At 48.8% G+C, this 16,176-nt stretch overlaps 2 protein-coding genes across 3 annotated transcripts in view; both read left to right on the top strand.

Moving 5' to 3' along the window:
• LOC147606773 (transcription initiation factor IIA large subunit-like) overlaps nt 1-16,176 on the top strand; it is a 76,235-nt gene that overhangs the window by 49,272 nt on the left and 10,787 nt on the right. The gene's annotated exons all lie outside the window — the stretch shown is intronic.
• LOC147606774 (uncharacterized) lies at nt 11,185-13,853 on the top strand. The gene is made up of 2 exons (XM_086791421.1): nt 11,185-12,090; nt 12,198-13,853. The coding sequence occupies exons 1-2, from the start codon at nt 11,911-11,913 to the stop codon at nt 12,534-12,536; spliced, it is 519 nt and encodes a 172-aa protein (XP_086647547.1). The 5' UTR covers nt 11,185-11,910; the 3' UTR covers nt 12,537-13,853.

Genomic DNA, 16,176 nt, shown 5'->3' with positions numbered 1-16,176 from the left:
TCCTCAAGTATGTTGAAGTCTCCCCCGACACACCAATGTGCGGCCTCTGGCAATGCATCCGTAACCTGGGTCCAGAACTCTGCTTTGGCACTAGCATGATTGGGCGCATAGACGTTGAGCACGCCCAATAGCTCATCATGCATCCTCAAAATGACATACTGTGCTCTACCAGGCACAATGATCCCTCGATCCACAATGGCCTGCCGCCATACATCTGCAATGACCATGCATACTCCTCCCTGTCCACCCAAAGGACCAAACCCTGCAGACCGAAAGGTGTCCCATCTACCAGGCATCACCGAACCATATCTCCGGATCCTGCTCTCACCCAAGTGGTGCTCTTGCATCATCAAAATATCAATGCTGCCACCAACCAGGCATCTCTGAAGCTCCTGCCTCAAGCAACCACGATAGCGTATAGGCCCTGCACATTCCATGAGATGATCCTCATGGATGACCTGCTGAGGTGGAGGCTGTCTCAGCCGTACGGCGGGCCTTCGCAAGCGGCTTGGATGGAGAGTAGTCCCCATCCGATCGGCTGCGAATCTGCCCACCCGGTGTACTGCAAGAATCACGGATCAGGCGCCAGTGGCTGTGGCCCATGGCGACTGCCTCCCGCTCTGATAGAGCAACCTCGTGTATACATACATATCCAGGGTCGCGTGCAAGGTCTGCCACTATGCGAACGACCAAATGACGAATCCCTGAGGCATCCACACTCCCGGGATCCAAGAAAAAATGAGCCAACTCCCATAGTCGGCCTATCACATCTGTCACCTCCAGATCGCTCACATGATGAGAAAACTCAACTGCCTGAGTCTTCAAAGTGATAAAAGCGAGCTCTAGAGTCCACTCCCGGTCGCAAGGGCTACATAGAGGGAACGAGAAGGCCACCGCTGAATCAAGTGCCTCCTCCCCGCGGGCCGGAGGTATCACTACATGAACTTGGATGGGTGCTGGCTCATGGGGGTCCTCTGCTCCAAAAAGCCGTGTGAAGGCGTAATCAAAAGCCTCCGAGCGCTGTCTAATGCCGAGGCGACTCAGCCGACTGCGGATAGTTGATATCCGTGAAGCCCGAATCGGCATGGTAGGTCTCCTCCGTGGTGCTCGAGCGAGGTCGGTGCTCAGCACCCTCCGGACTGCAGGTGAGCGCCAGGGGACTGCGAGGGCCTCCCGGGAAGGTGAGGCGGGCGGGGGGGGGGAGGAGGGGGGGGCGAGGGGGGTGGAGAGGGAGCCGCTGCCGAAACCGGAGCGGGGATGGGAGGAGGCGAAGGTGGAAGCGAGTCGGTGGGAGGGGACGGGGGTGTGGGGGGTGAAGGAGGGGGTGCTGGCATCTCCTGGTCCTCAGTCGTCGCCGCAGGGGTCTCCTCCTGGAGGGGAGCAAAACTGTTCCTCACGGGAACCCAGTGAGGCTGAGACTGTGGCTGCTGCTGCAGCGGTCTCTGGGCGTGCTGCTGTGGCTGTCTCCCTCGGCGGCGCCCCTGTCCAGGCTGCCACTCCGAGGTCTCTGTGGCCTGAGCAGGTGTCCCGGAGGCGGCCTGCCGAGCCGCATCTGTGGGCGGGCCAGCAGGGGCCTGCTGCTGCTGTGGTGAGGGTCGGGGTCTCCTGGAAAAGGCGCTCTCTCTGCTCAGCCGCTGCTGGGTCAAAGCCATGCTGCCAAGGTCTGAAAAAAGCCCGAGCACCCCTGATGTCAAGGGGACTCATGGCAAGGACCTTGGCCACGCTCTGGGCGGTCTCAAACTCGATCTGGTAATGTCCACGGCCCAGAAGCTGTACGTCCAGGATCTTGCCCACATCTGCAAGAAGGCGGGCCTGAAGAAGATCCTGGATCTCCCCTCTGCTGGGGCGAGTGCTGACTATACGGCAGATGGTGGAATGTGCCTGAAGGCGTTCCACCTCTGCGGCGAGGCTCGCTTCCTCTTCCGGCGAAAGAGAAAGCCTGATGGGGGTGTCCTCAAGGGCGGGCGAGGGGGCTGCGGATGAGTCCCTCTGAGGCGGGGCGGGAGGAACCTCCATCAGAGTCTGAAGCTGTGTCGAAGGCGGAGCGGAGACGGAGAACCTGCACGAACCGAGCTGCACTCGAGGGTGTGGGAAGGCGAAAAGTAAAAAGGGAAAAAAATAAATAAAAAATCCCTGGGGGCGGAGAAAAACAGAGAGAAGAGGAGGGGGGGGGGCAAAGTGGCGAAGACGGATCCCGGGGGGGGGGGGGGGGGGGAGGGGCGGAAGGAGCACGAAAAGGGCGAGAGGGGGGGAACGAGAGCTGGCGAAGGGGGGGGGGGGCGAGGCGCTGAAGAGGAGGGGGGGTGGGCGCGATGGCGAAGAGCTACGGGAGGGGGGGGGGCCGACGGCGAAGAGCAGTGGAGGGGGGGGCGCTTCAGCGTAGGCAAGCCAGGCGAAGGGGGGGGGGGGGGGCGGCGCAAACCTGAGGGCAGGCGGAGGGGGGAAAACGCGATGGCGGGCAGGGAGAGGGGAGTGCAGACAGGAGCGCGAGCAGGGGGGGGAGCGCGGAGCTTCAGCGAGCGATATATATATATAGGTTCTTCGGCAGCTACTTTTCATTACTACCATGTTTGGTTGTCCTGAAATCTGCAGTACACTGCCCATTTTCCTTGTTTCCTTGCTTCGTATACTTTATTGAGAGAGAGAGAGAGAGAGAGAGAGAGAGAGACAGAGAGAGAGAGAATTTCTGGCAACGCAAGCAAGCTAGCACAGCAGCTCCAGGCGCGGCACAGGGGGTGCGCAGCACAAGCAGGGCAGCTTGGGCTGGGATAGGCGTAGCACAGCGGGAACAGGGCAACGCCAGGTGCAGCACAGCCAGGGTGTGTTGCGCGAGCAATGGCAGGACCACCAGTGCGTAGCGCGAGTAGGGAGAGCTTGCGCGATGTCAAGCCATGGACCTTGCGAAAGACCCCAAGGGCCCATGAGACCAAAAGTAATACAATGGTACCATGGATATATTGAGCCATGGAAAACTGAAAGAAAAATTAAAATGAAAACATTTGACAGTACATGTGATCAACAGTTGATCCTGTGTAGAGTGAGATATGCTCTGATCAGCTAATGTCGATACACGTCTCGGCTAGAACCGATCTGATAGTGGAGTGAATGTCAAGCCTCTGTGATGGGAGCGTGACATGTCGGCGGAGAACCTCACGAATCCGTCTGTGTGGTAGAGGGTCGTGATGCTCTGGGTCCGGGACATCTGGCCCGCAGAATGGATCGAGCTCTCTCCAATAAGAACTCCTATGGGGCGTGGATACGGGTGGTGGACCTTGATGTTGTAGTAGAGGAACTGTTGTGAAAGAGAGAGAGATAAAGAAAGAAAGAAAGAAAGATAGATATAATAATGTCTACGAGAGGCCAAAGTCGGCCTATGAGACAAAAAATAATACAACTGTGTTCTTTCGGTCACCGGAAGAAAAGGAAAAGAAAGAAAAGAAAAAGTGTGCATGTGTCTGGATACAACTGTGAATCATCATGGATCGGTGGAGGCCATGTACAAACAATATAAAGGGGGGTGGGGATGTGGATGGAGTGCTAAGGCAAGATGCATCTCTATATGCTGAAGGGGTAGTACAAGCATGCTATGCAGATCTATGTCTAACTCCATCTAGTGCCATAAGAGGGATATAAGATATCATACATCGCCGATGCTGAGGCTGTGAGTGGCGTGAACATGTACCCTGAGTCTGAATGAAAGCGAGCTAGCCTCTCGTGTGTCTCCATCTGGTGTCTCGTCCGGATAGCTGCTATCTCTCGGTGACGGAGTCGGGGTGCTTTGTGTCCAGTCTGTCTAGGTCTCCTCCTGGCTCTCAATTCCTCTGCTCTCTGTGCGGTCACCCCACGTGGTACATCAGCTGGCAGCACTGGCATAGCTCTCTGGAAGAAATGTGTGAGCTGGGACTGTCTCCCACCCCTAGTGGGAGCGGGTGTCTAGAGGAGTCTCTCTCGAGAACTATGGAGCTCTAGTAGTAGTCTGCCAAGCTGTCGCTGGTCCGAGGCCTCCATCAACTGATGTAGTGAAGAGTGCTCCTCAAACAATCCTGCATAACTATCTCTGACCCCCTGGTGGGCTCTACATCTACATACAAAGTGATCCTCAGTCTCCACCTCCTCGCGGCACAATCTGCATATCGGCTCGGCTTTGGGAACTCGTGCCACTCTCCCAGCCTCTATCTCTAGCTGATGTGATGAGACTCGTAGCTGTCCAATAGCAACGCGAGAGCTGTGTGGCATGTATACATCCATATGCCGCAATCGTTGTCATACCAGCTATAAAACGCGTTTTTTATATATTGGACGCGACGGGACGTTTTTTATAATAAAAAATGTCCAATTGATAAAAAAACGTGAAATTTTTTTTTAAATTTTTTTCCAAAAAAAAACGTAGTTTTTTTTATCATTAATAAAAAACTTGCTGAATGTTTTTTTTTCTAATACATACATTAATAAAAACCTTTTTTAATGCTTTTCATGTATATATGCATGTTAACAGTATATGTACATATATGAGTATATACACGTGTATATATATATATATATATATATATATATATATATATATAAAACCTTTTTTGATGTTTTTCATGTATGTATGCATGTTAATTCCTATGTCTATATGTACATATATTTGTATATGCACATGTGTATATATACATGTGTGTGTGTGTGTGTACATATATGTTGCTTATGCTAAGCAAACATGTCAATCGTTAATCGAGCTTAGTCATCTTCGCTCTCTAACTTTGGCTGAAGCCACTTCTTTATGTCAAGCTCGTCACTGTATTCAGGTAAATGATCATCGAAAGCTTGTCAAATGGGAGATACGGGCACGACAACAGGCGCTTTTGGACAAAGGCTGCTCTTCCAAAGAATTTTTCAAGAGTTTACATTCCAGAAAACAAGCTGCATCTATATGTCGCACTTTAATTTCAGATGACAAGTGGACCTCCACACCCGAGCACAATTGGCTGAGACTTGTGTTGCCCATTTCTCCTCTCAATTTGGTGAGGATGATTCTCACGCCATGGAAGTGTATGATGCACGTCATCGGTTATTACAGCATGTATCCCCCATCCTTTCTGCTACCCAGGCGCAACAACTAGAAACAAAATTCTCTGAACAAGAACTGTCTAATGCAATCAGGTCTTGTGGCTGATGGAAAGCTCCAGGATGGGATGGCCTTATAGTTGAATTTTTTCTTGCATATTGGGACACCCTCAAATTACCTTTGCTGCGTAAGGTAAACATTGCCTGGGAGACAAGGCAAATGCCAGCTTCCTGGAAAAAAGGATTAGTGAAGCTGTTGCCTAAAAAACACTTATGTCAGTCTTTGGCAGATTGGAGACCAATTACCCTTATGCCGGTGATATACAAGATTATCAGTAAAATGGTTGTTGATCGCATTAAGGGTTACTTGAATGATGGACTCCATTCTGCACAGTATGGATTTATTCCTCGTAGGCACATTACAGATAACATTGCAAATGCTTATATTGGCATTGAATATGCCAAATACACGCAGCAGGATGTCTTATTATTGCAAGTGGATATTGCTAAGGCTTTTGATACTATTAAATGGGGGTTCATTCAAGAAACCATGCGTGCTCTGGGATTTGGAGAAAAAATGCAGAATATCATTTACTGGCTTTATGCTAATAGCCAGGCGGCTTGTATATTGTCAGGAGATCTCTCAGAATCATGGACTTTGCATCGTTCAGTTAGGCAGGGATGCCTTTTAAGTGCTCTTTTGTATGCTATAGCGACGCATCCCATGCTTCTTTATATGGATCATTTGGTTGATACTGGCAGTCTTCATGGATTGGACATTCAGAATAGACGTCAGTTGGTTGCTCAGGCATATGCTAACGATTCTTATTTTCTTCCTCGCAATACACATCAGGATCTCTCTACTTTGATGCAGGCTCTTTCTTTGTTTGCACTTGCGGCTGGCCTACAAATCAATTTTCAGAAATCTAAATTGCTGCCTCTGCATTTAAAACAGTGGCATAATTTGCTATGGCCAGGGAAAATAGTTCACTCCACTCATTTGATTCGGCATTTGGGATATCCTTTGGGATGGACAGTCACTCGCCGTCAACAAACAGATTGGGTCTTGGCAAAGCTCAAGAAAAAGTTGGAATACTGGAAACTTGCAACATGGCCATTGGATGTTCGTTTACGGATTCTCCAATCCATCTTGGTTGCCTATATTCAGTTCTACCTTCCTCTCATCAGGTTTTCTCAGGGGGAGCTGAAATTATTTATGTCCACCATCTTGGAGATATTCTGGAGATCGAAGCAGGGGAAAAAGAGTGTACGTTTGCTTTCGGCAAATCGTTTGTGTATCCCTAAAATGCATGGAGGCTTGAATATCCTTAATTTACAGGTGCATATTCTTGCCCACAGAGGTAAACTGATGCTTCAATTTCTGGAAGGCACTCAGCCTTGGACAGCGATGATCCGTCATTTGTTACTTCATCTGACGACTTCGGCTTTTGGCCATTGGCAACCTACTCATTGGGATTTTATTCTTGGTTACATTACTGGCAAAATTAAGGGTTGCCCTCTCATTTCTGGCTTACTTGCTGATTGGAAGCTTGTCCTTTCAAATTTAAAATGGAATGGTCCTGGCTCCTTACAAGGCAACTCTCTCCGCGTTGAGAGCATCCACTGGTCCAAAGCATTTTCAGTTCCCCTGGCGGTGCAAGAACCCCGGCGTTCATATTTTCTCCACTCAAAGGGTGTTACCTCTGTGGGAGATGTCATCCATCCTGATGGCTCCCCTCTTTCTTTTCCACAGGCTGCTGCACATTATGGCTTGGGATCTCATTGTCGTCGTCTTTGGCGTGATATAATTCAGATGCTTCAGTCTTTTTTGCCGATTCCACTGTTGGAAATTCGAGATCGCCTGCAGGATTGGACTATCTCCTCTTTTGATTCTTCATGCCATCCCTTGAGGCTATCTGATATTACAGTTGCTGGTCTGTATAAACATTTGTTGCCATTGCCTTGGGTTTCTGAACGGGCAAATCTCTTCTGGCATATGCATCGGTCATCTTGGTGGTGGAAAAGACGATTGCGATCTCTTTGGCAGTTGAAGCTTCCTCTTCGACAGCAGCTCTTTTTGTGGCGCATTCTTTTGGCTGTTATTCCCTCAGGACAGTTTCTGGCACGCAGACATATATCCTCATCCACTTGCCATAGATGCTCTGCTTCCAGGGAGACAGTCATTCATATTTTTTGGAGCTGTCCTTCTTGTCGTCAGTTTTTTCTTCCTCTCATCCAGCTTCTGCGGGCTAGATTTCCAAATATGATATTTGGAAAGTTTTTCTGGCTATTTGGTCTTCATTTGCCCAGACCAGAGTTCACTCTGTTCTTCTCATGGGTGCGCTACTGGGCTTTATGGACACTATGGAAAGTTTGCAACCATGGAGTTTTCGGTGATGCGGCTTTTTCTGCATTTGCTTTCTTTCGGTACTCCCTCCATCAATCTTTCTTCGATTGCATGCAGGTTGACCAAATAGATCATGATGTATATTTGTCTTATATTGACATCTTTAGTTGATGTACTTTGGGACTATCTACTTTGGATAGTCATCTTGTAAATCTAATATACTTATGATTCCACAAAAAAAAAGTGTGTACATATATGTATGTACACACACACACACGCGCACATATATATATATATATATATATATATATATATATATATATATATATATATATGTATGTATGTATATATATATGTATGTATGTATGTATGTATGTATATATATATATATATATGTATATATGTATATGTATGTATATATGTATATGTATATATATATGTATGTATGTATGTATGTATGTATGTATGTATGTATGTATATGTATGTGTGTGTGTGTGTGTATATATATATATGTGTGTGTGTGTGTGTGTGTGTGTGTGTGTGTGCATACATTATATATATATATATATATATATATATATATATATATATATATATATATATATATATATATATATACACGTTTTTTATTATTAAAAAAATGGTGTTTTTTATTTTGGCTTGATAAAAACGACGTATTATACACGTATTATACTTTGCCGTATTATACGTCCCGTCCCGTACCTGGCTGCTATGATCGCTGTATAAACCCATCCCCTGAGATGCTCATAAAGTGGTCTCTGTAATACAGCATCTTCGGTGGTAGTGGGCTCTCTGGTGCTGTCCATGTCACCTGTATGTAGCACTGCCATATCTCCTGTCTCATCACTCTGTTCCTCTCATTGAGAGAGAGATAACCCTGTGGAGCAGAGTGATCATACTGAAAAGGTGGCATCCGCTCAATGTCTATCCCATGATGTGAGAACCACTGTAGCATCTGTGCATACCAAGATCCAGTGTGTCCAGCCTCGGCCAGCCGTCTGGATGCCTCAAAAGCTCGGCGGGATAATCTCTCCGTGGGCATCTCCCTCATCATATATATAAAGGAGATTGTTTGGAACAATGCCTCCACTGGCATAGGTGGTGCAGCAAACTCAGCTCGAACAATGTCGTGCGGGACGGATGGTTTGCTGCGTATCATCCTCGACAGCATCAAGATCTGTGGTCTCTCCAGCTGTACCCATGTGGAGGCTGCAAGCCCTGGTGCCCAAACCAAGGTAAACATTAGAGCTCACCACCTCGACCCGCCCTCCTGCTAATGTGAGAGTAGTGTGGCTCCTGACTGCGGGTGAGGTGTGGAAGATCATAACCTTGGTTTTCCCAAGGTTCACTGTGAGACCCTGCTGTGCGCAGAAGTCATCAAGAGCCACAAGGTGTCTTTGAAGCCCAACCTGCGTGTCGGATACCAAGACGATGTCATCAGCATAAAGCATAACATGGACAATAATACCTGATAGCTCAACACCACAGCCTCCTCCCTGTGTGATGTAATCGACCACCTCATCAATATAGAGCCCAAAGAGCGTGGGGGAGAGCGGGCACCCCTGCTTCACACCAATGGTGCTAGCAACTGTGTCGGACAAGCCTCCTGGGCATCGGACTCTCCCAAAGACCTGCTCATATAACCTGTATATGCCCCACATCATGTCTGAGGATATGCCTAGTGTCTGTAGTCGCCGAAAGAGGCGCTCTCTGGGCACAGTATCAAATGCCTTGCGGAAATCCACAAAGCAACAATAGAGCCGTTGCCTCCGTGCCTTGGCCTGATCAATCAGGCACCTCAATGTAAAAATGTGGTTGATGGTCGAGAAGGCTCGTCGGAAGCCTGTCTGGCCTGCTGCTTTCAATCCCCCATCCTCTGCATGAGTGCTCAGCTCTGCCTCCAAAACTGCCCCGTATAGTTTCGCCAATATATGGCCAATCATGATGGTCCTGTAGTTCCCGGGGTCTAGTACATCTCCCGCTTTATGGATCGGCACAATAGTGTGCATCGTCCACTCAGCCGGAAACCCCTCTGACAGAGCTCTGTTGAAGAGACGAGCAAGAAATGGTGCCAATGTATCAATAGCATAGATGAGATGCTCTCCGTGTAATCATGTATGATATGTCGCCCGTCCATGTTGGAGTCAGCATATGGCCCTCCTAACCATAGGTGGGGTGAAGAAGGTGGAGACTGTGGAGCATGGCTCTGTGGGCTGTGGTATAGGGGGCTCTCTGAGTCTCCTCCAAGCAGCAGCAACATCTTTGCTCATGAGCATGTGATATGTGTCCCAGTACTGAGCCTCCTCATAAGCTCGCCGCTTACGGCGGGTGAGAGTATGCATCCTCCTGCCTGCCTGTCTCTGGAAGATCTCCCCGCGAGCCATAGTTTCCAGAAACGCCGTTTCTGGCCCATCGAAACGTGGAAACGTTTCGGAAACGTTTCCGTTTCCAGAAACGGCGTTTCCAAGGTGTTATTTTTCCAGGGTTTAGAAACCCACGTGCTCTCTTTCGCCAGCATTTTGCGCACTTGTTTCCGCCGCCTGTTTGGAGCTGCTCTACCCATCTACCTTGCCCTCTACCCCTCTACCTCCACATCAGCCCTCTACCACACCCTCTACCTCTCTACTTGGGGCCTCCACCTTTGCCATCTAAGCTCTACCAAGCAAGAAGGAGTCGCACCTTGCTCGCAGCCTGCAGGACCAGAAAAACAGCCTCCACTTCTCGAATCTCTCCGAGTCTTCCGACCTCGAACTGCACAAGTAAGTTAAGTAACATGGCTCGGACTCTGGATCCTTTTTGGCAGCATGTGGAGCAAGTGGGGGGTTATGCAGGATCTGGTGGCTCCAGGAAATGGAGATGTAAATATTGTGGGTTGGTCAAAACGGGGAGTGTCACCCGTGTGAAGGACCATCTTGCTCATGTTCCAAACAAAGATGTAGGGCCATGCCCCTCTGTTCCTCTAGATGTTCGGAAAAGCCTTGAAATGTGGAGGCGAAAGCGTTTGGCCATTCCCGAAGAGGAAGTATCTACAGCAATGGGTGGTCAAGAGCATGAAGCTGGTTCAAGTCAAGCAGCAGCAGCAAAGAGGGCAAGAGGCAGAGACACAGGATCAGATTTCTCCTCTACCTCAGTGTCAGGTGTGCATGCAAGGAGGACTTCTTTGCCAGGTGATGCATCACATTCACAAGACACCCCTCCAATAAATACTGTACGAAGGGCTAGCATCTAAGCAGGATTTCAAAAGCAAGCAATTGCAGAGGCAACTAGGGAGCTCACCCGGATGTTCATACGGTGTGCCATTCCCTTTCATGTGGCCAAGACAAATCAATGGAGGAAGACCATGAGGGCCATCAGCCGCATTGGATGCGAGTGGGATGGCCCTACATCTGAGGCTCTGCGGACACGAGAGCTAAAGCGGGAAAAATCATGCATAGAAGTGCAGCTACAGCCCTTGAAGGAAACATGGAAAAAGTATGGCTGCACTGTATTGTGTGATGGGTGGTCAGATGTACGCAGGAGAAATGTATACAATGTTTTGGTGTCATGTTGCAAAGGCACTATGTTTTTGAAAGCCATTGATGCCTCCCTCCCAGGTCTCACAGTTACAGGTGCATTTATTTGGACACATATAAGGGAGGCTATAGTGCAAGTTGGGCCTGAGAATGTTGTGCAGGTGGTGACAGATAATGGAAGTAATTGTAAGTCTATGGGCTCTATGCTAGAGGATGAATTTCCAGCCATTGTGTGGACCCCTTGTGCATCACATAGCCTCGACTTATTGATTGAGGACATAGGTCAAATACAATGGGTTGAAGCCATCTTTCGCACCGCACGAAGCATGGTGAAGTTTGTGAAGAAGAGGCCAAAAGTCTTGAGCATGTATCGGGCCTACAGCACTCTTGAGCTATTGCAGCCTGCAGCCACCAGATTTGCATACATGTTCATTGTGCTTGAGAGACTCCTGCGAGTCCGCAGAGAGTTGGTACGCACTGTCTACTCAAATGAATGGCTAGAGTGGGATGAGAGAGAGAGCCCCAAGGCAAGAGCTTTTGTGCGTGATGTCATGAGAGAGGAGTGGTGGGTAGAGGTTGAGGGGTTGATCAAAACTCTCAACCCCATCTACACAGTGTTACACATTACAGATATGGAGGGCAATACTCTAGGCCTTTTATACGAGTACATGGACAAGATTGGGGAGGCTCTCAACAAGTAAGACTACTTGAGAGCAGAGCAGTAAGTCTCCTCAGTCATGGCTACCCTTGCTTTACTTCTTATCTTTATTTTACTCTTGAGTCTTTACATTGGTCTCGACTCTCGACTCTTGTTTTTTGTCCTTTTTTATCTTATGGTTTGATCTCTAAAGGGTTGATGAAATCAAGGCTGTGTGGAATCGGATTGGTTTCACAGGCCGATTCATGCAGTAGCACATGTATTGCATCCTTTGTGGTGAGATGAGGAGCAATACGAGAACGAGGAGCTAGAAGAAGGCTTCATGACATACATCAGGAACTTGACATCTAGTAATGTGCACATGCTGAAATGTATAGAGGATGATCTCTTGGCCTTTCGCAACCAGACAGGGAGCTTTGGTCGAGAGACTGCAAAGCTTCGAGAGACTCAGCTACAGCCTGTCTCATGGTGGGAGAAGTATGGAAATTGTGCTCCCACGCTGGTAATTCACTACCCTTAACTACAGTTTACATAGTACACTGTACAATGTGCATCTTTCTTGTTTCCACTTAGTTCTAATTTCTAATTGTATGTGCATTTCAATAACAGAAACGCATCGCCATTCGAGTGCTCTCACAGGATTGTAGTTCGGGTCCATGTGAGAGGAATTGGAGCACTTGGGCCCTCTTCCATACAAAGAAGAGGAATAGGCTGAGTACCGCTCAGCTAGAAAGAAAGAAAGAAAGAAAGAGGAATAGGCTGAGTACCGCTCAGCTAGAGCGGTTGGTGTTTTGTCATTGCAACCTCCAGCTCCTTGAGAGGAATGCCCGACATCCGGAGCCTTCGCAGGTGAATGTGGATAAGATCGACATCAGGAGGGAGAGGTTCATCCCAGAGATCCCCCACGGAATGAGCGTGATATGTACACCTTGCTTTATGAGGAGCTGACAGTGCCGAGCCACAACACCCGCTGCACCACCCATTCTCAGAGGCAGAGGGGGGGATCCATCGCTTCCACTTCAGTAGAGGCAGAGGACCATGATCCTACCATTTCTTCATCTGAGCCTGACTCTCATGAGTCGGAGGATGACTCCTCCATGGATGATCTTGATGAGTGATTTTTGGAGCACTTAGCTCTAGGATTTTGTCATGCCAACAGCTGCTGCCAGCCTGCCAACCACATGGATATTTTTTGATCATGTTTTGTATTTACTATAGTCTATACATATGGATTATGGATGATGGATGATGGATGATGGATCTTGTTTTATATTGACTCTTTTGAGGCTTGAGCCTTGAGCCTACAGTTGTCATTTCTGAATTTTGATCTATCATTTGAGTCTTTGACATTGAACTTGAGCAAAGATGTATTTTTCAAGCTTTTGTAATGTTTTTATTAATTATATATGTATGTATTAAACCCTAAAACCGAAACTCCGTTTCCCCGTTTCTTCCCGAAGGCCGAAAGGCCGAAACTCCGTTTCCCGCCGTGCTCCGAAACCTTTACCACAGTCTCTGAGAGGCGTAAGCTAATCCACATGTATCTCGCCTCCGAGTCTCGTGCTACGACTCGAACATGCTCATGTAACCCATGTCTGAAATGCACTGCAATACCTCCTGAACCTCGGGAGGTGGCCTGTCTCATCCCCAGTCAGTGAGCTGACTCCCACTGATAACCCTCAACCTATGGTAAGCCCCTCTCCGGGCTCTCATGTGTCTCTGTCATCAAGATGATATCCCGGCCCTCCATCACCTCCTCAAGTCTCCCTGGATGTGTCCATAGGACTCCATTACAGTTCCAGACTGCTATGTGTATCTCTTTGTCTTCATGTTGTTTCCTCCGTGTCTCATAGGCCAGATGGCGCTATTCGACCCTCTTCCCATCAATGTAGATGTGACCATCCCTATAATGTGCCTTCTTCCCTTCTTTGTGTGCCGCCTTGATCTTCGGCATGCATAATCTTCTGTGCTCCAGCTGCATCCATGTGAGGTCATCATCGAAGTAGATGGGGTCCCCTGGCAAGCTCCTCAAGATAGCCCGTATTCTCATAAAGCTCATCCTACTCTCCTCGTCCGGGAACTGTAGCACTAAGGCCTTGCCTTTGGTGGAGTCCTTTGGGGTTGTCCTCCATACTCTAGTGAATGGGAGTGGCTCATCCTCCTTTAGTCCCAGCTTGGTACATAGGTTCCGCCCGTCAATCTCGGGCATGGAGGCAGTGCTCTCTGGTATCCCTGTGACTCAGATGTTTAGGCGCCGGATCCGTCGCATCTTCTCTTCATCAAGAGTAGACTGCATCATGTGTACATCTTCTTGTACCTCCTCCTTGATGTTCTTCTTCATCACTTGTATATCTTCTTGCACCTCCTTTTTGATGTTCTTCTTCATCACTTCTACCCATCCTTCGCGGGCCGCCTCCATTTTCCCCTCGATTGTGTGGGTGAGGGTTTTGGTGATCTCTTCTTTGATTGCCTCTTTGTCCACCTCGAGAGTCTCTCCTTCCTCTCGTGGACGATCGCGTAAGGATGCCACTTCGCTCTTCAAAAGGTTGATTTCCTTCTGCATGGCGAGCTTTTCCTTCTCCCACTCCTCTTGCATGGTAAGCTTCTCTTCCTTCCATATTTCCGCTTTGGCCTCCAGCTTTCCCATGCGCGTCAATAAGTCCTTCTTGATGGCGGTGATGGTGCTGTCCAATGTCTTCTTCTGGTCCTTGATAAGATCCCTAAGGATATGATCAAGCTGGCTGATTTTGTCATCTACAGACCCTCCCATTGTAGAGGGAGGGAATGTTTGAAAGGAGCAGGTAAATATGTGGGAGAGAAAGAGAAGAAATGGTGAGATGAAATAGGGTGGGATGAAATAGGGTGGGGGGTTCAAGTCCTCATTAGGGCCCTAGGGATGGTGATCGGGCTTCACAGGCAAGGAGGGGGGGGGGGGGCAGAAAAATGAGGATGAAGGAAGAGAGAGAGAGAGAGAGAGAGAGAGAGAGAGAGAGGGGAGAGAGAGAGAGATGGAGGGGACAAAGGGCGGGGTGCAGGCGGGCAAGAGGGCGCACAGGCGGGGTGGAGGGGAGGGAGATAAAGGCAGGAGAGAGAGACGGGGGGGGGGGCAGAGAGAGCGAAGGGCAGGCAACATGAGGGGGGGGGGGCGCAGGCAGGCAGCAGGAGGGAGGGGTGAAGGACAGGCAGCGGGAGAGAGAGCGAAGGGGGGTGTAGGTAGGCGGCGGGAGGGGGGGGGGCGCAGCAGGCAGCGGGAATCTGAGAGAGAGAGAGAGAGAGAGAGAGAGAGAGAGAGAGAGAGAGATGATGGAATGAAATGATATATTAACGTCTTTAAAAGGCCAAAATGACCTATGAGACCAAAAAGGTTACAACAATTGGTGGATCTGATACAATGTCTGTGTAAGAAAAGCTAAAACAACTAAACAACTAACTGAAACTAAAACAACAACTATGAGGAAAAGTAAGGTACTAGGAGCTACTAATGGATAACGACGGGAAGGAAAACTCCAGCAACAAAGGTAAGCATCATATACATCACTATCCAAAGATGTCTCTCATCGGTCGATGGCGGATATCCTCAATGTCCTCCATGGTGAGTACTCTGACTTGACGTCTCCCATGCCGTGCTAGTATGGTCCTGATCCTCTGTTGTAGTCTCCGCCGGTGTCGAGATGGGCCTCTCATCTTGGGGCGCCTGGACCGCCCTAGCTCTATAGCCCGATCAATCAGTGTACCTCTGGTGCGGCTATACTCTGGGGCTAGCTGCAATGCCTGCTGGCTTGACTGCTCAATCTCTGGTCGAAAGAAGTGTGCAATCTGCCTCTGTAGGTGTCTCTCCTTCTTTGATCCCCTCCCTCTCAAGAGACCCTCTTTATGTCTACGCAGCTCCAGCAAGTATAATCCGAGGCATCTCTGATCCTGGTATCTTATGACTTTGGAAAGTGGTCCGAAGCCCTCTCTGAACAGGCAGTGAAAACGGCCTCGTATCTCATAATATACTGGACAGTGACATGTGTAATGTAACTCTGTCTCTGGCTTCATCTGGCACAACTGACAAATCCTGGCCTCAGCTGGTACTCCTCTGAATATGCCAGTCTCAATCTCTAGTTGGTGTGAGGATGTGCGCATCTGACCAATAGCACACTGTACACCATGAGAAAGATGAGTATCCATGTAGCTGGGTCTAATCACAAACCCATTCTCCGTGAGCTGGAGAAGATGCTCTCTATAGAAAGCCATCTTCGTACCAAGCTCGTGTGTCGGCTGTATCCATGTCCTCTTAGTGTCCAGCTGAGTCAAGTCCTGCCTGATAAGTCTGGTAATCTCTGCCCATGTGAGAGAGAGGGAGGGTGCATCCGGGGAGTACTGAAATGGAGGTAGCCTGTCCATACTAAAGCCATGCAACTGGAACGAAGCTGTCATCTGTGCATACCAACATGATCCGTCTCCCTGTGATGCCAACTGTCGTGAAGACTCCAGGGCTAAGCGAGCATATCTGTCTCTAGGGAGAGCCCAAGTGCAATGTATAAAGGAGACTGATCGAGTGAGGGCCTCTACTACCAATGGGGGGGCAACCATCTCTGCACGG

This window comes from Cibotium barometz, chromosome 56, assembly GCF_041138505.1.
Source record: "Cibotium barometz isolate CiBa-2024 chromosome 56, ASM4113850v1, whole genome shotgun sequence".
Classification (NCBI taxonomy): Eukaryota; Viridiplantae; Streptophyta; class Polypodiopsida; order Cyatheales; family Cibotiaceae; genus Cibotium; species Cibotium barometz.
The sequence above is the reverse complement of the archived record's forward strand: the minus strand, read 5'-3'. Positions and strand labels throughout refer to the sequence as shown.